At 34.9% G+C, this 23988-nt stretch overlaps 1 protein-coding gene across 2 annotated transcripts in view; it reads right to left on the bottom strand.

Annotated features, from left to right (window-relative positions):
• Positions 1 to 23988, bottom strand: part of ADAMTS19 (ADAM metallopeptidase with thrombospondin type 1 motif 19) — a 261654-nt gene that overhangs the window by 53166 nt on the left and 184500 nt on the right. For both annotated transcript variants that reach the window (XM_043465964.1, XM_043465966.1), the window contains 2 exons: positions 20051 to 20171; positions 13159 to 13239 (listed from right to left, as the gene is read on the bottom strand). In XM_043465964.1, coding sequence (XP_043321899.1) covers positions 13159 to 13239; positions 20051 to 20171 — 202 coding nt within the window. The remainder of the gene's footprint in view (positions 1 to 13158; positions 13240 to 20050; positions 20172 to 23988) is intronic.

Below are 23988 nucleotides of genomic sequence, written 5' to 3'. Positions count from 1 at the left end.
GGAGACTATAATAAATTAAAAATCCATATGGAAAATCCTAAAGCAACAAATGAAAATATAAAACATGAGCTATATGCAGCTAATAAGCAAATAAAGGAGACTAATGGAATACTGAAAAAATACTCCAACAAGAAGTCAGATAAAGAGAAAAAAGAAAAAGGAATGGAATACATAGAAACATTCAATACATCCACAATTACATTTAAATGTATTTTGAATATTAGTTAAAGGAGAGAGGTTTTCAGGCCCCAGAGCAAAAAGGACTGGCTATTCAATTCGCAAGAATGCACTTTTTGGGGGGGGGGGGGGGCTGCTCTGGTGACTCAGAGAGTAAAGATCCGCCTGCAGTGCAGGAGACCCGGGTTTAATCCCTGGGTGGGGAAGATCCCCTGTAGAAGGAAATGGCAACCCACTACAGTATCATGCCTGGAGAATTCCATGGATAGAGGAGCCTGGTGGTCTACAATCCATGGGGTCACAAAGAGTTGGACATGACTGAGCAACTAACACTTTAAAAATAAAAGATAGGGAGCTTAAACCTAAAAGGATGGAAAGAAGCACTCAATACTACTAATAAAAAAGATGTATCATCTATATTAATATTAGATAGCATGGACTTCAGGGCAAAGAATATTCTGAGATCAAACGAGAACTTTTTAAATGCTATTTAAATATAAATCACTCTAAATGTAAAACATTAAATGACATCTATAACTTATTAAGGCAATTATATAATCCTAAGTGTATAGCAGAACAGCAAAATGCATGGAGCAAAAACTGACATAAGTGAAAGGAGATACAGAAAAACCCTCAACTTTAATCAGAGATTTCAATAGTTCTTTTTCTTTAGTTGATAAAAGTAGAAAATCAATAAGAACATAGAACACTTGAGACAAAAATAGAACAAATGGAGCCAAATGATATTAGAGTAGAATCAGCAATTCCAGAATATAAATTTTTTCAAATATAAATGAAATATTGACCAATATAGGCCTTAGGCCATGAAACAAGCCTCAACTGAAATCACACCCAGTACAACCGACCCTTGGAATACAGGCATGTGAACTGCGTGGGCCACTTATATAAGGATTTTTTCAGTGCTAAATACCTCACTACCACATGATCGCCATTCCTGCCTCCTCTGTTGGTTGAATTCACAAATGTTAAATTGAACCCAGATAGAGAGAAATGGCATATATGGAGGAAAAGTCTATATGGAGGTCTGACTATAAATTATACTTGGATTTTCGGCTTTGTGAAGGGGAGGCACCCTCAGCCCCCAGGTTGTTCAACGGTCAACTATAAATTCTCTTTAGACACAGATTTAACTGGAATCAATAACAAAATACCTATTAGAAAATGTACAAATATTTGGAAATAAATGATATATTTACAAATAACCCACGTGTCAAAGGAGAAATCACAATGGTAATTTCAGAATATTTTAAACTAAAAGTAGGACCTATAAAAATTGTGGAATGCAGCTACAGCAGTGCCTAGACAGAAAAACTGTCATATTAGCAAAGAAGAAAGGACTAAAATCAGTTACCTAATTTTCTACTTTAAAATGGTATTTACAACAGCAATTTAAACCTAAAGTAAGCAAGATGAAAATAAGACCAGAAGTCAATTGAATAGAAAGCACATTAACAATAGATGCAATTAATAACACTAAAAATTGGTTATTTCAAAAGAGCCAACACAGACAAAACTCTGATTAAGAAAAAAGACAAATTAATATCGGAAATGATAGGAGAAATATTGTTATAGTACTTACACACGTTGTAGTGTAATAAGGACATGGTATAAACAAATTCAAGACAATAAATTTGATAGGATAAGTTAAATGTATTGTTTTTTTGCAGACACCAATTAACAAATCTGACACAAGAAAAAAAGAACATCTGGATAGTTATAAACACACACACATACACACAGACACACACACTAAAGAAATTAGGTTTGGGGATTATAAAACCTTCCCAGAAAGAAAATATTAATGCTCAAACATATAAGGAAAAAAGAATACCAATCTTAATATAATATTTACTATAAAATAGAAGAGCAAGGGCAGACGGTTCTCCAAATTTACTAAAAATGCTATTTTTCTTAAGGTAGATAATAAACACTAACATCTACATACAGTTTCCATTATAACTAACCTATTGGTTAGGAATATTTGTTGTTTGTCTCCTATTTTATTTTCTATCAATTGAGTTTTTAAAATTTTATTTAAAAAATTATATTTCTTCTTTAAATACAAATTTAGCCAACTTTTGTTAATTCTTATTTTTAAATCCCTCCTTTATGTATTTAAAAACATTGCCATAATATTTTTATGTTTTCTGTATATGATACAAATATATATGTCTGATTCTTCTCTCCCTTATTTTTTGTGCTTTGCTTATAATGTCTATTTCCTTCTGTGTTTCCTAAAATTTTTTCTTAACTATAAAACTGTATTTGTTGAACTTTATAGAATTCTTTTGAGGCCTGGTTTAAAGGTGACTTATCTTCAAATAGGACTTGCATTTGCACATACCAGCCACCGTGGTAACCTCATTAAAAGAAATGTCTTGAGGGTTTTGGACTTCACAGAGTAAACTGGGGCTAGAAATCCATAGGAACATTTACTTTGGTTTACAAATGCTCAGGAAAGTAGCTTTTCTACCTTCACTCAGTGCCAAAGTGACCACAGACACATCTCTTGATTTTCTCCTTTTATGGTATAAAGGAAACACATAGGGTGTCTCCTCACACTGAGCTCACACTGAATTTGTAAATTCTTCGGGGCCCCCTTTACACAGAGGTCTTGAGCTTCTACTTTGTAAAGATCCTGGGCTTTGTCTTCTGTCCAGTTCCTGCTGGCTCTTGAAGCCTAAACTGATCACCAGGATTAAGCATAAGTGGGGCTTCAGTTAGCCTTATACTTTGGCTTCCTGTTCTCATTTTGTTTCTGGCAGGTGAGGGATCCTAACTTCTTTCCAGTTCAGAGGTAAATTTAAAAAGTGTTCCTTTTTTCCCGTCTCATTTTGTACTCTGCTCAACATTTTAAACTGTTTTCAGTGAGAATTTTTCCCACAGTTGTTGTGCATTTTCCTGACAGCATACCTCTACGAAAACTAAAGATCAATTTTCCTCAAGAATAATAATATAAAAATCCTCAACAAAACACTAGCTTCTGAACCAAATTCAGGAGCACAAAAGGCATCTAAATAAAAAAGGAGGAATTAAAATTATTTTTGATTGCAGATGATATATGTAGAAACCACTAAAGATTTTGCAAAAAACAACCCATTAGAAGTAATGAATAAATTCAGTAAAGTAGCAGGATATAAAGTCAACACAAAAAGCAGTTGCATTTCCATAAACTAATAATGAACAATCTAAAAGGAAGTCAAGAAAAGATTTCTATTTACAGTAGCATAGCATCAAAAATAATTAAATACTTGGGAATTAACTTTACCAAAGAGGTGAATACATATACAATGAAAACTACAAAACATTTCTGAAAGAAATGAAAGAAGATAAATAAATGAAAACATATCTCAGATTCATAACTTAGAAGACTTAATATTGTTAAGATGTCAGTATTATCCAAAGTGGCCTACAAATTCAGTGCAATACCTATCAAAATTCTGATGTTTTTTTGTGCAGTAATTTAAAAAAAAAAATCTATCCTAAAATTTATAGGGAATCTCAGGAGACCCTGAATAACCAAAACAACATTGAAAAAATACGAACAAAGCTGGAGACGCACACTTCCTGATTTCAAAACTTACTAGAAAGCTACAGTAATCAAAACCTGTGTTACTGGCATAAAAACAGACATATGAACCAAAGGAATAGAACAGAGATCCCAGAATTAAACCTTCACATATATGGCCAAATGCTTTCTACGTGGGTGCCAAGATCATTCAATGGAGAAAGGAGAGTCTTTCAACCAGTAGTGCTGGGAAAACTGAGTATCCACATGGAGAAAATTAAAGTTGGACTCTAATACTACATATAAAATTTAACTCAAAATGGATCAAAGCTCTAAACGTCAGACCTAAAACTATAAAAGTCTTAGAAGAAAATAAAAGGCAAAAGCTCCACAACATTGAATTTGACAATGATTTCTTGGACATTGAACCAAAGGGACAGATTATAAAAGAAAAGCAGACAAACTTCATGAAAATTGAAAACTACATGAAAAGACACTATTAACAGAGTAAAAACTCACAAACTGGGAGAAAAATATCGAAAATCAATCTGATAAAGAGATTCAGATCCAGAATATATAGAGAAAAAAACTGATCAAAAACAACAAAAAAATCAAACAGCCTAAGTAAAAAATGGGCAAAGACCTGAACAGATATTTCTCCAAAGAAGTTATACAAAGCCAACAAGTGCATGAAAAGATATTCAACATCACTTATTATTAGAGAAATACGAATCAAATCCCTAATGAGGTAACACTTCATAGCTATCAGGATGGCTGCTATTAAAATAAACAGAAAACAAGTGTTGGTGAGGATATGAAGAAACTGGAACCCTTGTAACCTGTTGGTAGAAATTGAAAATGGTGTGGTAACTGTGGAAAATGTTACATCGTTCCTAAAAAAATTAAAAATAAAATTAGTCTATGATCCAGGAATTCTACTTCTGGGTATATACTCAAGAGAATGAAAAGCCAGGTCTTTAAGAGAGATTCGTAAATCCATATTCATAGCAACATTATTCACAATAGCTGAAAATGTGAAAGCAACCCAAGAATACATGAATGAATGAATAGATAAGCAAAAGGTGTTTTACATATATATATATATATAAACATATATACATATATATATGTACACACCTTGAAACAATAGCCTTTAAAAAGATGGGAATGTTGTTTTATGCTACAGTATAGCTAAATATTGAGGGCGTTATGGTAAGGGATAGGTCAGTCATAAAAGGACATTTATGGTGTGATTCCATATGTAAGAGATAAGTAGAGTGGTCAAATTCATGGAGCTTGAAAAGCAAGATGGAGGTTACCAGGGAATGGGAAGAGAGGAGGATGGGGAGTTACTATTAATGGGTACAGTTTCAGGTTTATGAGATTAAAAGTCCTGGAGATGGATGGTGGTAGCTGTACAACATAGTGAATGTACTCAATGCCATCAAACTATACACTTAATATAGGTAAGATGTTGATTTTGTTACATGTATTTACCACAACTTTTAAAAAAAAGGGTTTTAAGGGGAGTAAAGATATTCATGTTGGAATCCCTGGAACATATGAATTCTATCTTATATGGCAAATAAATAACATTGAAAATATGATTAAATTAAGGGTCTTCAGATGGGGAGATTTTTCTGGATATTACCATAGTGGGCCTAAAAGGCAATCACATGTAGCTTTTTAAGAGGAAGGAAGAGTGGAACACAGAAAAAGAAGAGAAGGCAATGATTCTAGGGAGGTACATATTGAAGTGTTACGGTCAAAGGAAAAGAATGCAGGGAGCACAGAATCTGGAAGAGATCAGGAATGGATGCCACCCTAGAAACTTCAGAGCATGGTTTTGCAGACACCTTGATTTTTGGTCCAGTGAAACTGATTATGGCTTCCAGAACTTTGGCAGAATACACTCCTCTCATTTTAAACCACCAAGTTTGTGGTAACAGTCACAACAGTCATAGGACACTGATACATTGACATTTACTATAATGGGAAAACTAAAAAAGAGGTTTCTGCACAGATGAAAAGCTTTTGATTTAGACATTATTTCTGAGGTATACATGAAAATTTGATAATTTACATCAAATAAAAATGTAAAGAATGAAGCCAAAGTGATTCCTCAGAGAGACAGTATATCAGAGAATACAGCAGGGCCCAGGCTTGAGCCCCACAGCATGGAAACATTGGGAAATTATGTGGAGACTGAGAATCCAACAAAAGAGGGCATTTGCTGACCTTGATCTGTTGAGGAGAGACAAAAAAAAAAAAGGAAAACTGGAGTTCAGTTCAGTTGCTCAGTCGTGTCCGACTCTTTGCGACCCCATGAATCGCAGCACACAAGGCCTCCCTGTCCATCACCAACTCCCAGAGTTTACTCAAACTCATGCCCATCAAGTCAGTGATGCCATCCAGCCACCTCATCCTCTGTCGTCCCCTTCTCCTCCTGCCCCCAGTCCCTCCCAGCATCAGGGTCTTTTCCAATGAGTCGACTCTTGGCTGGAGTAGCAACACTCATATAGGAGAAAATAGACTTTAAAATGAAGGCTGTTACAAGAGATAAAAAGGAAACTAGATAATCATCAAGGGATTAATTCAAGAACATATAACCATTGTAAACATATATATGCACCCAACATAGGAGCAGCTCAATATATAAGGCAACCACTAACAGTCAAAGCTATGACAAACCCAGACAGCATATTAAAAAGCAGAGACATTTCTTTGCCGACAAAGGTCCGTATAACCAAAGCTATGGTCTTTCTAGTAGTCATGTATATATGTGAGAGCTGGGACTATAAAGAAGGTTGAGTGTCGAAGAATTGATGCTTTTGAACTGTGGTATTGGAGAAGACTCTTGAGAGTCCCTTGAACTGCAAGGAGATCAAACCAGCCAATTCTAAAGGAAATGAATCCTGAACATTCATTGGAAGGACTGATGCTGAAGCTGAAGCTCCAATACTTTGATCACCTGATACGAAGAGCTGACTCATTAGAAAAGAACCTGATGCTGGGAAAGACTGAAGGCAGGAGGAGAAGGTGATGACAGAGGACAAGATGGTTGGATGGCATCACCAACTCAGTGGACATGAGTTTGAGCAAGCTCCTGGAGATGGTGAAGATAGGGAAGCCTGGTGTGCTGCAGTTCATGCGGTCGCAGAGTCGGACACGACTGAGCGACTGAACAACAATAGTCATAAAAGGGGAAACTGACAGTAACACAATAATAGTGGGGGACTTTAACACCTCATTTATATAAATGGACAGATCATCAAGGGAGAAAACCAATAAGGAAACATAGGCCTTAAATGACAGAATAGACTGAATAGACTTAACTGATATAAAACAGTCCATCCAAAAGCAGCAAAATATACATTCTTCTCGCATGCACATGGAATGTTCTCCAGGATTGACCACTTGTTGGGCTACAAAGCAAGCCTGGGTAAATTTAAGAAAACTGAAATCATATGAAGCATCTATTTCAACCACAACACTATGTGATAAGGAATAAATTACAAGAAAAAAGTGTAAAAACCACAAATATATGGAGGCTAAATAATATGCTACTAAACAACAACAGGTAACTGAGTAGCCATTCTCTAACACCAGATACAAAAATAAACTCAAAATGGATTAAAGACCTAAATGTAAGACTGGATACTATAGAACTCTTAGAGGAAAATATATGCAGTACACTCTTTGAAATAAATTGCAGCAACATCTTATTGGATTCACCTTCTAGATTAATGAAAATAAAAACAAAAATAAACCTAATTAAACTTAAAAGTGGAAATCATAAAAAAAAAAGACAGCCGACAGAATGGGAGAAAATATTTGCAAATGGTGTGATTTACAAGGGATTAATTTTCAAATTATGCAAACAGTTCATGTTGCTCAATATAAAAAAAGTCAAAATATGGGCGTAAGATCTAAATAGAGATTTCTCCAGAGAAAACAAATAGATGGCCAGAAAACAAATGAAAAGATGTTCAAAATCATTAATTATTAGAGAAATGCAAATCAAAACTATAGTGAGTTATCACCTCACATCAGTCAAAATGGCCGTCATCAAAAAATCTACAAACAGCTAAGTGCTGGAGAAGGCATGCAGAAAAGGGAGCACTTTTACATTGTTGGTGGGAATGTAAACTGGTATATCCACTTTGGAGAACAGTATGGAGGTTCCTTAAAAAACTAAAAACAGAGCTATCATATGATCCTGCAATTCCATTTCTGGGCATGTATCTGGAGAAAACCAGAATGTGAGAAGACACATTCACCCTGACATTCACTGCAGCACTATTTATCACAGCCAAGATATGGAAGCAGCATAAAAGTGCACTGACAGATGAATGATTAAAGATGATGTGGTACATGTATACAGTGGAGTATTACTCAGCCATCAAAAAGAGTGAAATAATGCTATTTGTAGCAACACAGATGGACCTAGAGATTATCATACTAAATGAAGTATGTCAGACAAAGACGAATATGATGTGATATCATTTATATGTGGAATCTAAGAAAATGATACAAATAAATTTATTTAGAAAACAGAAACAGACTCACAGACTTAGAAAACAAACTTAACATTTACCAAAGTGAAAAGGTGGAAGGGAACTATAAATTAGGAGGTTGCTATTAAAACATACACTATTATATAAAATACATAATCAATAAGTACCTACTGGATACCATAGGGACCTCTACTCAATATTCCATAATAACGTCAATGGAAAAGAAATCTGAAAAAGGTTAAATATGACTGAATCACTTTGCTGTGTATCTGAAACTAACACAACATTGTAAATCAACTATGTGCTGTGTGTGTTGTGCTAAGCAGCGTCAGTCATGTCTCTTTGTGACCCTATGAACCATAACTTGCCAGGCTCCTCTGTCCATGGGATACTCCAGGTAAGAATATTGGACTAGGTTGCCATGCCCTCCTCCAGGAGACTTAACCAACTCAAGGATTGAAATTGCATCTCTTACATCTCCTGCATTGGTAGGCAGATTCTTTACCACCAGAGCCACCTGGGAAGCCCCACTCCAATATAAGCTAAAAATATAATAATTTGAAAAAAGACAATATAAATATGATGTTAAATTCTGGAAGAATAGCCTTTTTGCCACATGTGTAATATTAGATGTCAGTGAATGCCATGACTATCAAAGAGAATTTTACATGACTTAATTAGCTTGAAATATTAATTTATAAGCAATATAGATTTTGACAATATACTACTTTCTATCATGTATTTAAACATTATTAATTGGGCTAAGTAAAATAGCTGATACAATTTTTTCCAGAAGCAATACTTAAAAATTTAAAAATATTTTCTCAAGCGCACAAAGAAATAAAATCAGCAATGAAAAAAAAAAAGTTACAATCAACACCACAAAATACAGAGGATCATAAGAGATTAGTATGAATAACTATATACAAAAAATTGGATAACCTGCAAATAATGAATAAATTCCTAGAAATATGCAATGTCCCAAGACTGAATCAGGAAGAAATAGAGAGTATGAAAGACCAATTCCCAGTAATGAAATTGATTCATTAATCAGAAAATTCCCAATAAACAAGACTCAAGGACCAGATAGTTTCACAGGTAAATTCATCTAATATTTAAAGAAGAGTTTACATTTATCCTTCTCAAACTATTCCCCAAAATTTAAGAGGAAGGAATATTTCAAAATTCATTCCATGAGGCAAGTATCACCCTGATACCAAAATTAGACAAAAGACAAGACAGGAAAAGAAAATTACAAGTCAATATTCCTGATGAACATAGATCCAAAAATCTTCAAAAAAAATACTAGAAAATAAAATTCAACAATACATTAAAAGGATCGCTACATCATGATTAAGTTAGGTCCATCTCAGAGGTCAAAGGATAGTGCAATACACAAATCAATGTGATATGCCAGGTAAACAAAGTGAACAATTAAAAAATAAAGGTCATCTCTAAAGATGCAGAAAACATTTTGACAAAATCAACATTTATTTAGAATAAAAAAGCTTTTAACGATGTGGAAATAGAAGACATATACCTCGATATTTAATAAGGCCAGATATGACAAAAGCACAGTCAACATCTTACATCAATGCTTTCAATAGGTGAAAGCGTTTCCTCTAAAATCAGGAACAGGATAAGGATGCCTACTCTCACCATGTTCATTCAACATAGTATGGGAAGTTCTAGCCACAATAATCAGACAAGAAAAACAAAGAAAAACAATCCAAACTGGAAGAAAGAAGTAAAACTATCACTCTTTGCATATGACATGATACTATATGCAAAAAATCCTAAAGATGCCACCAAAATACTATTAGAACTAATACATGAATTCAGAAAAGTAGCAGGATACAAAATCAATATACAGAAATCTGCTGCACTTCTAAATACTAGTAATGAATCATCAGAAAAGGAAAATAAGAAAACAGTTCCATTTATAATTATATCAAAAAGAATAAAATATTTAAGGGTAAATCTAACTAAGAAGGTACAAGACTTATATTGGAAGACTATATGGCATTAATGAAAGAAACTGAAAAAAAAAAAAAAAAACAACAAAAAAGAAACTGAAGACAACAAAAGGTGATGGAAAGATATACTGAACTCATAAATTGGAAGAATTTTTATTGTTACAATGACCATACCACTTAAGGCAACCTACAAATTTATTGCAACCCTTATCAAAATACTGCTTGCACTTTCCAGAGAATTTGGACAAATAATTCTAAAATTTATTTGGAAACAAAAAGCCCCTGAATAGCCAAAGCAATCTTGAAAGAGAGGAATAAAACGGTAGGTATCACACATACCCTCATTTTAAATGATACTACAAAGCAGCAGTAATTAAGTCTGGTACCAAACATGGAGAAAGACAGACACTGATCAATAGAATAGAACTGAAAGACCAGAAATAAATTAATGTTTTTATGGTTAATTAACCTATGACAAAGGAGACAAGAATATACATTGAGGAAGGACAGCTCTTCTACAAATGGTGTTGGGAAAACTGGACAACTACATGCGTAACAATCAAACTCAACTACTTTCCTACACCATATACAGAAATAAACTCAAAGTGGATCAAAATTTTAAATTTAAGACCTGAAACGACAAAATTTCTAGAAACAAGTACAGGTAGTATGCTCTTTGACAGCAGTTTTAGCAATACTTTTTTTGTCTACTCAGGCAAGGCAAACAAGAGCAAAAATAACCAAATGGGAATATGTCAAACTAAAAATCTGTCAACAAATGAAAAGGCAGCTTACTGAATGGGAGAATATATTTGCAAACAATATATCCTGTAAGAAGTTAATATCCAAAATATACAAAGTACTCATACAATCAACATCAAAAATTCCTAAACAATCCAATTAAAAAGTGGGCAGAGGCTCTGAAGAGAAATTTTTTTCAAAGACTTTCTGATAGTCAACAGATATATAAAAAGATGCTCAGAATTAATAATCATCAGGAGAATGAAAATCAAAACCATGATGAGATATCACCTCACAACTGTCAGAATGTTTATCATTAAAAAGACAAAAACAAGTGTTGGCAGTATGTGGAAAAAAGAAAATCCTCTTATATTGTTGGTGGGAGTGTAATTGGTGTGGTCACTATGGAAGGTAGTAGGGAGATTTCTTAGAAAGTTAAACACAGAACTTCCATATGATCCAGCAATTTCGCTCCTAGGTATTAACTCAAAGAAAACAAAAGTACTAATTCAAAAAGAGATAGGCACCCTGATGTTCAGTGTGGCATTATTTACAATAGTCAAGATATAGAAGCGTTCATTCGTCTAAGTGTCCAATGATAGACGAATACATAAAGAAAACAGAACCTGTCATTTGTTAACAGGTTTTAGTTTGACATAGTCCCATTTGGTTATTTTGCTTTCATTTGCCTTGCCTAGGTAGACAAATCAAAATATATATATATGTATATTGTTAAGACTGCTGTCAAAGAACTACTACCTATGTTTTCTTTTTGGAATTTTATTGTTTCAGGTCTTAAATTTAAAACTTTAATCCATTTTGAGTTTATTTCTGTATATGGTGTGGGAAAGTATTTCAATGTGGTTTATATACACAATGGACTATTAATCATCCAAAAAAAAAAAAAGAAATCTTGCCATCTGCAACGAATATTTTGATCTAGAGGATACTATGGTAAATGAAATAAGTCAGATCAAGGAAAGACAAATACTGTATGATCTCACATACATGAGGAATTTAAAAAATGAAAACAAGCAAACAAATCAAAATAAAAAGAAACTCTTAGATACAGAGAGCAAAGGGGTGACTGTCAGAGGGAGGAGGTAGTGGGTACATGATATAGGTGAAAGCTCCAGTGATGAAATACGCAATGCAGGTCGTATAATATATAGTATAAGGAATATGATCAATAACATTGTAATAACTTTGTTTGGGGACAGATGGTTACTAGACTTATTGTGGTGACCATTTCATAATGTATGCATATGTCAGCACTATGTAGTACACCTGAAACTAACGAAATATTGTAAGCCAACTTTTCTATTTCAAAATTAAAAACAAAAACTTTCTTCATAGATGTGTACACTTGAAGTGAGGCAAAAGAGAGCACAGTTAGTTCAGTCGCTCAGTCGTGTCCGACTCTTTGCAACCTCATGAACCACAGCACGCCAAGCCTCCCTGTCCATCACCAAGTCCTGGAGTCCACCCAAACCCATGTCCATTGAGTCGGTGATGCCATCCAATCATCTCATCCTCTGTCATCCCCTTCTCTTCCTGCCCTCAATCTTTCCCAGTATCAGGGTCTTTTGAAATGAGTCAGCTCTTCACATCAGGTGGCCAAAGTATTGGAGTTTCAGCTTCAACATCAGTCCTTCCAATGAACACCCAGGACTGATCTTCTTTAGGATGGACTGGTTGGATCTCCCTGCAGTCCAAGGGACTCACTGTCTTCCATTAAAAGATCAAGTCCTCTTAGTACATAGAATTTTTTTTAAGAATCCCACAAGATTTCCAAATTACAGAGCAATCAGCAAATACACACACACATACACATCTATGTATGCATTTGCACATGCAACAAACACGGATATGTGTATATTTATGTGTATGCATATGTGAAATATATATATGTATATGAAATAAAACATATCCAAATCCTCCAATGAGTATTTGCTCCTTAATGTGGACTAACATGAAGAAGTAATTAATAACTCCCCCCGGCCTCTGCTGCCAAAAAATGCATAGTCAACCACATTGCTTTTGCTCCAGGGAAATCCCTGGGAGGGAAGGAACAAAGTCCCTACTTGACAAGAGGTGCTTTCTGGGAAATTCATACATGTAACTAGAAACACACTGACGTTCTGGTCATCACAGAACTCCCAGGGCAAGGCAGCTAAGCTCGAACCTGGATGGGCTCTGTGTCTCTAACACAGGTTACCTAAATAGCTGTGTGCTGGCTTTTCTTCCACAACTTTGATTCTTCTTGCTCCAGCAGGTATCACCAGCACTTCTACATAACCTGAAAAAGTCAATAAAACATGAAATACATCTTGAGTTTCTCCTAATTCTTTTTTCTCACTGACTTTCCCTATTGTTCTGTTGGTTTTGGCTTTCAATGTGAGATTTCAACACCTATATAAAGAAAAAAACTATCTATAAAAGCTGTCATAAATTCAAGTTGAGAAGTTTTTGGGAGCAACACTGAGAATACAAACCTATCATGAGCCAATGGGTGACTGTATTCTATGTTAAAAAGCTTCCCAACAGCTTATGAATTATAAGGCGAGAAAAAGCAAAATGGGTAGCTTGGTTAGAAACACAGTGAATCCTGGAACGGAGCAAATTTACTTAAGTTCTGCTCACTGAACTCCTGTAAATCAGGAAGCGTACGGAGGAGGAAACAGCTGGAGGGCATAGAGATGGTGGGTGTGTGTCCCTGAAACCACTGAGTGCTGGGCAAGAAAGACCAACCTTCCCTGGGAGATGAACAAAGGGTTTTGAAACTTGAGCTGGAGACAAGTAAGATAATAAGATAATTAAGTAAAATGATAAGTAAGGCCACACCAGGCAATCTGATGTCACCCTGTAAGGGATCAGAGGGCTAGGAGCAAGATACAATTAGGTATTTTTTAGGAAATACTCTTTAGCAGTGGTTAGGAATGTAATGCCTGAAGTGAAACAAGAGGGTAAGATGAAGTTGGATAGAAGAAAAAGTGCGCACAAAAAGTCAAAATCAAGACTTCATTTGGTGTAGAACAGAGACTGAGCAGATGCCAACTTTTGGGTGAATAGTTCTGTTTTAAAATTATATTAAAACATTAAATACTCTTCTCAGTATTTCTGTATAGCTACACATAGCTCTAATAAAAATCTAATTTTCAAAGCTACTGATAAAGAGGTATAATAGCTAATCCCAGAGTTGTCTCCTATTGATTAATTATGCAAATTCCTGAAACTGTTGACAATTATTTGCTGTTTACCAAGAGGTAGCAGACACCCCACCTGGTGGCAATGCCTGGGATTAGAGGTCTGTGCTTTTCAAATCAGCATTTCCAATGAAGAATAAATTTTTAGTAATACTAAATCATACAAGTACTTCCATTTTGTTACATGAACGCAGCATGCAGCAATGGAAATAGAAACAAACACTTCCTATTTGCATACAGAAATGAGGTAAGATGACTTCTGTACTCAACGAGCTTAGAATCAAATTGGAAAGATAAGACACAAATATCTTACATAAAAATGAGTTACATATAGCTTCCAAAATTAAGCCTAGAAGATCATATTAAAAATAAAATGGCTAATTTCCCAATGAAGAAAGTAAATTAAAGTTGTTTAAACCATCCCCCTTCTCTGATCACATCACCACTCTGAAGTTTTGCTGCTATTTTAAATCAAAAATGGGATTCCCGCCCCCCCCTTTTAAGTGGTTCTATATATTACTGATATCTGAGTAACACTGGCACCAGCAGGAATCACAATGGTTCAGAGAAGTGAACATTTCATATAGTCAAGGAAAGCTTCATAAAGAAGCAAAAAGATTAACTGTCTTTGAAGAATGGATAGGATTTGGATATACAAGTGACCCTTAAACAATGCATGAGTTAAGAGTGCTGATCTGCCCTGTAGTAAAAAATCTGAGTGTAATAAGTAGTGGACCTTCTGTATATGTGGATCCTTTGTATCTGTGGTTCTACATCTGAAGACTTAAAAACTGCAGATTGTGTGTACTGTAGTATTTACTATTAAAAAAAATCCATATGTAAGTGGACTCATGCAGTTATTTGAGAGTCAACTGTATATAAAAAAGAGTGAGTTCACCATATGTAGAGAAAAGTAACACGGTAAGTGATTTTTTTTGTGCCACAAAAAATAACTCTGACAGAATGAGAAGGTGTAAGAAGATGGCTATATTAAGAGAATTTAAATGCATGCCCAGGACACTGAATATACCACTTGAAGCTACTGAACATTCTACAGCAAGGAATATAGTAATTAGATACTGGTTTGGAGAGGTTTTATCTGATAGTTTGGAAAAGCCTCAGTGATACAGCTGTGGAAAGCTGTATCAGGAGGCCAGTGTAAAAATCCAGGAGTGCTAGAGGCTAAGGCAGAAAATCTAGAAGGCATTGTAAAGGAAAAAAAAAAAAATTCTGAGTTTGAGAACCTGCAGAAAGTGAGGACATAAACACTGAACACAATGTTTTATTATTACTTATGTGAGAATGCAGTCATCATTTATAAAAGCATGAAAGTCCAGTTTGGGTAATAATCTGACAAGTTTTGCAGTTTGTACTCAACAGAACAGTATAACACACTAATAAAAAATAAAATATGCAGTATCTGGAACTGCAGGGTAAGGTCAGGCTTCCCTTCCCTTTGTGAGGCAGTAATTGAAGGCACAGGAGTAAATGGAGAAAACTGAGAGATGGAAGAAGTCAAGGACTTAATCTTGGAGACAGCTACGGTTTTTAACAGAAAGACTGAAAAGAAAAAAAAGGAAAGATTCCCAAGAAAGTAGAAATCTGGCTATTTTGGTATAGTGAGATCTTATAGATTAGAATATTTTAAGAAGAGTCGTGTTACAAAAACCTGTACAGACATCAAAGAGAAAGGTGACTAAGGGGAGTCCACCAGATGTCACAAGCAAGAGGTAACTATTCATCTCTGAGCAAATTAAGGTGTTTGGAGAAGATGATAAATTTCAGGATTGTTAAAAATGAAGAGAAGATACAGAAAAGTAGAGGCAGTAACTGTAAATTCCTATTTGAGTTTAGCAGTAAACCCAGAGGTATGTTGTATTTTAGGACAACAGTTATATATAAGTTTATAGTTATATCCAGAGCAATTCTCTGCTATTCAATAGAAACAGCTTGGAGGACAGGTGAGTTAGATTGCACTTAAAGAAGAAAGAGAGGAAAGAAAATACTAAACAAAGACATTTGATAAGGGATAGCTAAAGTCTGGGGCTCTAGATATTTTTCAGTAAATAAGCTATTTAGCACAACTGAGACTGCATATTTTTAAAAGAAGTGAATATACAAGTGGCTATGACTGAGCTCAGAAGCTGAAATAAAGACTATGATGTCAAGGTCATAAACTTGATCCTCACATCGGACAGTATGCATTGTACATACATAGGAATGTCTTTCATAATCAAAGATCCCATTCTTAATTGGCCATCTTAAAATGCCCAAGGTAATCATTATCTCCATGGTAGTAACAATGATAAATGCTATATTTTGAACAATTGCTATGTGCTAGTCACAACTGTAGATAGTGAATACAAATTATTTCATTCATCCATAATGGTATCATCCAAGGTAGATATTTAATAGATTGGAAAATAAAGGTAGAGGAAACAAAACTTGCCTTTTTCAAGACTGCCTTGTCAGTAATTAGCCGACGCAAGCTTTGAACTCAGATCTGTCTGATTACAGCTAGAGCCCACTATTACTATTTCACAGAGTAGAATACATGACACTATGACTCTCTTATTGCTGTGGCAAACATACAAATAAAAAGTCTAAGAGCATGCATTTCTTGTACTGGATTAGTGTCATCATCTCTTGTACTAAGAATTGCAGATTTTAGACCCACTCTCTTCTAAATGTAAATTGATAACAATATAGTTCCACAAGTGGCAAAATATACAATTTACCTTTAAAAATCCCTTAACAAATCAACCCCTGTCCAGGCAAATTAAAATGAAATACATTATATATGTGCTAAGGAACAAAAATTCTCTTAAGTTGATTTTCTAGCTCCAACGAAAATGATTTAGCAAACTCTAAATAGAGCACCGGGACTGAAAACACCCACATGTGTCTGCACAAGTGTTACTCATACAATATATACAGTGCGTATGGCCAAGTGGACCAAAATAGGGCTGCAATTCCTTCAAGAAATTCTAGGAAGTCCATAAACCATAAGGATAAAATTGTCTCAAGAGAAATGAATACAGCATTCCTAAAGTCACAAGTAGATGAAGCCCACAGCATAATTAAAGACTCATACAGATTTTTGTTTTTTAAGTTCTTAATGATGTAATGTTTCATTATTCATTATGCTAACAAATGTTAATGAATCACACACTATGTTGGTCATTAGGACTAGGATATTGAACAAAAAATAGCCATGATATTTTTCCTCACTGATCTTTAAAGTATAGTAGGAAAGGAAAGATCAAAGTGTGTAAAATTACAAAATTACCATACAACTCAACTCTATGGATACCAGTAGGGTATCCATACAGAGAGATAGGAGGTGGAAGTTGTTCAGGGAACACTTCATTGAAGAAGTGACATCTGAACTGAGACCTGAATGCTAAACGATGCTTGGTCCTTGGAAGAAAAGCTATGACAAATCTAGATAGCTTATTAAAAAGCAGAGACGTCACTTTGCCAACAAAGGTCCATACAGTCAAAGCTATGGTTTTTCCAGTAGTCATGTACGGATGTGAGAGTTGGGCCATAAAGAAGGATGAGCACCAAAGAAGTGATGCTTTTGAATTATAGTGCTGGAGAAGACTCTTGATTTAGAGTCCCTTGGACAGCAAGAAGATCAAACCAGTCAATCCTAAAGGAAATCAACCCTGAATATTCATTCATTGGAAAGACTGATGCTGAGGTGCCAATACTTTGACCACCTGATGTGAAGAGCCGACTCATTTATTGGAAAAGACTCTGATGCTGGGAAAGATTGAGAACAAGAGGAAAAGGGAGGGACAGAGGATGAGATGGTCAAGTGGCATCACTGACTCAATAGACGAGTTTGAGCAAACTCAGGAACATAGAGAAGGACAAGGAAGCCTGGCGTGCTACAGTTCATGAGGTCGCAGAGTCGGACATGACTTAGCGACTGAACAACAACAACCAGGCAAAGCTAAGAGAACAATATTTTTAAATGCAAGGTGCTAGAGAGAGCATGGTCAGCTTGAGCACCTGTAACAAATCTATTGGTTGCAGCTTAGAGTAGGAAAGTGACCTTGGCAGAGTTGATACCAGAGAGACAAGTAGGAACACCACCGCACAAGGCCTTATGGTTCAAGTTAAGAATTCTAGTTTCTTCTGTGAACAGTGTTAAACTAGCAGAGTACTACAAGCACCACAGATTTTTGTAAGGAAATAACAGTATTAGTCTCTGATATTCCCAATATTGTAGGCATTTTAGATATCTTCCAAATATCAGAGGTTGTTAATATAATTTAGAAACTAATAAAACAAAAGTAGAAATTAAAAGTGTAATAAAAACAAAGGAGATTTGAAGTAGAAATGGGGGGGGGGGAGGAACATATTCATCTAACTGTAGTCAGAATGAACAGCATTACTGGTTTTTAACTGCAATTTCTGTTGTCTAAGTTTAGTTGAAAAATTGTTATTATTACTAAACAAAAACTACCAGTGTGAATATGCATCAGTATTCCTCGGTGAACTGTCTCTATGCTGGTAAACAATTATGCATGAATAGGCTTCAAAAGTTCTAGTATCTTTAAGTCTCTTCAGACATCATTTTAACTTTTGCATGAGAAAAACATCTCCCATCACAATCAGGCTGAAAAGCTTATTATGACTGTACTTCTTAGCTGGAAGTCTGGGAGCCTTTTACAGCTTTGCTTGACTTTTCTAAATGAGGTCTGACAGATTTTGACTTGCAGGACCTCTCACCTTTTTTTCACAACTTTGGAGATTGAGATTTTGATCTGCAATTTACCCTGGGCCTTAGTTATTTTTAGGCTTCAAGTTCTTCAAGCTCACTTATCTTTTATTCTGCTGGGGCCAAGAGAAAGGTTATATATTTGAGGGCTGTGTCTAATTTTCTCTCCTTAGGGGCTTTTTAAAAAATCTAGCATGAACTCAGTTTTCCTGATTATTCAAATATAAATGGCTTATTCTTCATATTAAAATATATATTTTGGGGGTACATCTTTCAGTTTCTGAACAAGAAATTTAAAACAGGAAAAAAGTCAATGTGTGTAGTATAAACATATAAATGACAATGAAAATCTATCATAAATACTAAGATAGTTCAATAAACAGATGTCCAGGTAAGACACTAATGTAAACATAAAATATTTGCTTCCTCCCAGTAAACTTGAAGGCTTGAGTTTAAAGCATTTTCTGTATATAAAGCTTACTTGTGAGTCATTATATTTCAGTACAGATAATATCACTTTTTGCTGTGGATCACTTTAAAATTCACACTACATAGATCATTCACTGTCTGCTCATCCTCATATCCCCTATGAGTGTTTATAGATGAAGAAAGAAAACAAGAAAATATGCGTTCCTGCTCTTAATATACCTGGAATATAAGCCCACATCTTCTGATTTCCTGTTATAGTTTCCAACATGCTACACTGCTACAGACTCTGCTTTCAAAAATGTATTTCTTTTGAACTTAGTAAACAGATTAAGAAAATAATTAAAAAAAGAAAAAAAGGAAAGCTGAAAACCTGAAGACTAATACTCTCAATGGTTGCTTCAGGCTGTTAGAAATAATTATTCTCTGTTAGACATCAATACCGTGCATTGGAGGATAAGGTCTGTAGAAATCTGATAATATTAGCCAATGCAAATTAGATTATTCCCTTGCTGCTCCAATTTATTAAATGCACAACAGATGATTTCATATTCTCAGTATTGGGAAATGGGCTTGTTAGCATTTCTGGCTCATATCACATGTATTATATGTCATCATGAAAAATCATTCAATACCCATTACAAAAGTCTTCAACAATCAGAAACGTGATTTCTAAGTCAAGTTCAAAGTAATTTCTGTCCCCAAAGACTGTTTGGATTAGTAATTTTGAAAAAAAAAATAATCACCTGCTCCTCTGGTGTGATTAAAATCTCCTTTAATGATTTTGCATGATTTTCCATTGCCATTGCACACACCACAATGATCTTCCCTTGCAAGAGACCCTAATAAACCATCACAGCCAACTTTCTGCAACAAGAGAATGACAGTACATCATAAAGTGAGCTTTTTCTTTTTTAACGACTACTTCAGGACAAGCCTAGTCTACAATAGACATATTTATTTGACGAACTAGTAAAACTCCACATTTGCTGGTGCAAACTAATATAGCAAGCCTGGTCTACAAACTAGACATATTTATTTGAAAAACTAGTAAAACTCCACATTCGCTGGTGCAAACTAATATAGCAAGCTCATATCAAATAATATCATTTGTAAAGTGACCAAATAGTAGGACAGTGATAAAAGTATATTTTCTTATATTAAAAATTAAATGACATCCTAAAGTAATTTGGAAAACTCTTATTGAGACAAAAGGAATTTACATAAATCCCAAAAGAAATCACATTTCTACTAAATGTGACATGACTGATCGAATTCATTCTACTCAGCACAGAACAGATGGGTTTCACCATACGGTTGGCTTTACTCCTAAAGAGGCTGCTGAATAAATGCTGAATATTAAATATTAACTAGTGTAAACCAAACATAAATGTTTACACTCATCACAGTTCATGAATAAATTTCTATTCCCCACATTCTTTGGAATCTTAACACAAGTGAGCAAGAACTACTTATAACCTATGGTTGCTATAAGAAAATATTAACTGGGATAATTAATTTTATATGATCCCAGAAGAACTATGTTAATGTTAACTATGTTAACTATGCATCTTCTTAGATTAAAATATTGACTCTTTTCTAGTGAATAATGTGGGTCTCCCACAGATATTCAGAAAAGATGATATTTTACAAAGTTGTGCATACTCAGAGGATATAAGTTAATATGTTGGTGGTAGCTAAAATAAATGGTAGAATTATACCATTACCCCTGATCAAGAAGAAGCTGCAAAACTGACTGATGATAGATCCATTTATAACAAGTTACAATTACTTAAATAAAATTTTAAAATGTCAGGCAAAACAGAAACAAAACCAGGGTCTTTTTCTGTGGTTGGTGTTGGGTGGGGGAAGAAGCAGATTAGAAAACACAGCTGCAGGATGGATATCCCGAGAAAGCAAAAATCACATTAAACTTGCATAAAAAAAGTATCCTTTCTTTTTGTCAAGGGGGGTATATCAGTGTCAAGAAGTAGTCAAAGCAATTCAGTAGTGAACTCTGATCAGCGAATCAAAGCTTATTTGGGAAGAAACAAAGAGAATGATTCTGGATGAAAGCGGTGGCCACCACAGGAAATTCTCAAAATACAACAAAGCCATGGGAAGAGTTCACTAAGCAAGAGCCATGAAAAGACCAGAGTGTCCCGGGGTTAAACATCTCCCCTTCATGTACCAGTGAGGGGAAACTGAGCGTTTGGAGTGGTTTTGAAATGATAGAAAGCACCTTTATTATTCTATCCTTAGCACCTAGCTTCTTTCTTGGTAAATACAATAAACTCAATAAATAGTAGTTAAATGATTGAATAAATGACAGTTGTCTGCTAGCTTTTCGTAACCTTTGTAACTGGGACAGTATATGATTCTAAAACCTAAAATAAAAGGCAGGGATAGACATCACGTCATGGCTCAACAACATGTATATTTAAAATAAGGATGAAAAAATCCACATTTTTGTAATCAGAAGTCACAAGTAGCCAGACTTTTCAAAATATGCCCATATAACTCCAAAAATTGAGGATGAATGTCTTGGGAAAGACAACACTGTTTAACTGGTGGTAGGTGCCTGAAGTAACGCTGGTAGCTGAAGATAGGGTAATACCACAATAATACAGAAGACCGCTTTCTTTATGCTTTTCCAGGATATAAATGCCAGGGAGGCCAATTGGGTCACCAGGAGAAAGTTATCTATTTTCAATTGCTCTCCCTAGTCTACTTATCAAGTTTAGAAATTTACTTTCAACTTCAATGTTGTATATTTTAGGATAAAACAAAACACTCCAGCCAAACCCAGTATATAGAGTTGTCAGAAAGAAAAAAAGGAAGCATGTTTTTAATTATATTAAAAGACTGAATGAAGCATTTTAGTTAAAAGCCAGAATGGTGACGTATTCCAAAGCTATCAGAAGTCACAATCCACTTCACAGAACTTTAAGTACAATCATCAGACTCACATAATACACAATATTTGGTTTTGTTGTTGCTGTTATTTTAATGTCCAGTTAGGGACTCTATAAAAGGTCTGGCTTACACAATATGTTAAGTGAAAAGCATACCAATGTGGGCTATTGTATTTGGCATATAGTTGGGAAAATAATTTTCTTTGAAAAACAAACTCACTTAAGTCATACTAATCTGACATTTACATAAAATGATGAAATAAAGATGAAAGTTTTAACTGCACAACATAGAGCTCTGAAAACCAAATGTTTATAGGTAAATAATTGTAATGATTTTTAAACAAATGAAAAATATATTCCAGGCTACTGCCATATTCTGTTAAAGAATAAAGGGAATTAATATGTAATTATAAGACTGTTTCTTATATCCAATTATATCGCATGATTCTATGCTTTAAACATTATAGCATGCTGGCAAAATAAAGAATCTAAGAGCTGGTAAACTATTTAAGTTTCAGATTGTTTCCAAGTTTGTACCCAGAAGTCTATATACTTCGATTGGACCACAGACTGATCCATCCATAGTTTGTAACTGTTTTCAAATTTTGGTGTGTGTGTGTGTGCTTGTGTGGTCAGGCATGCATTTTTAGAGGAAGAAACCAAAACTTTCATCAAATTCTCAGAGGCGTGTATTATACAAAAAAGTCAATGACCACTGGCCTATTTCATTTTACAGATTAGTTAATGGATGTACACATATTTCAAGTGATTTTCCCAAGAATAGTTTCCTAGTGGCTGTCATGGATTCTGAGTGTTGCTCTACTCAGATACCTCTTTCATTACTAAAGGATGCACATCCTCCTCCCACACCTGGGAAATGCATCAGCTTATGGCTCTTAGCCTGCATCCCTTTTCAGAAAATGCCTAGCCTAAAGAAAACTGCCTTTCCCAAGGTCATAGCCCCCTCATCCCCTGGGGCAGCTTGTATCCAAACACTAGTAGACAATAGGCGTTAAAAAGGTCTGGTTTTGAGCACCTTTTCATGTGTTTGTTAGCCATCTGTATGTCTTCTTTGGAGAAATGTCTGTTTAGTTCTCTGGCCCATTTTTTGATTGGGTCATTTATTTTTCTGGAATTGAGCTGCAGGAGTTCCTTGTATATTTTTGAGATTAATCCTTTGTCTGTTTCTTCATTTGCTATTATTTTCTCCCAATCTGACGGCTGTCTTTTCACCTTACTTATAGTTTCCTTTGTAGTGCAAAAGCTTTTAAGTTTCATTAGATCCCATTTGTTTAGTTTTTGCTTTTATTTCCAATATTCTGGGAGGTGGGTCATAGAGGATCTTGCTGTGATTTATGTCGGAGAGTGTTTTGCCTATGTTCTCCTCTAGGAGTTTTATAGTTTCTGGTCTGACATTTAGATCTTTAATCCATTTTGAGTTTATTTTTGTGTATGGTGTTAGAAAGTGTTCTAGTTTCATTCTTTTACAAGTGGTTGACCAGTTTTCCCAGCACCACTTGTTAAAGAGGTTGTCTTTTTTCCATTGTATATCCTTGCCTCCTAATGAGATGGATGAAACTGGAGCCCCTTATACAGAGTGAAGTAAGCCAGAAAGATAAAGAACATTACAGCATACTAACACATATATATGGAATTTAGAAAGATGGTAACGATAACCCTATATGCAAAACAGAAAAAGAGACACAGAAATACAGAACAGACTTTTTTGAACTCTGTGGGAGAAGGTGAGGGTGGGATGTTTCAAAAGA

The sequence above is a fragment of the Cervus canadensis genome, chromosome 4 (assembly GCF_019320065.1).
Source record: "Cervus canadensis isolate Bull #8, Minnesota chromosome 4, ASM1932006v1, whole genome shotgun sequence".
NCBI lineage: Eukaryota > Metazoa > Chordata > Mammalia > Artiodactyla > Cervidae > Cervus > Cervus canadensis.
This window is presented reverse-complemented; position numbering and strand designations above follow the sequence as displayed.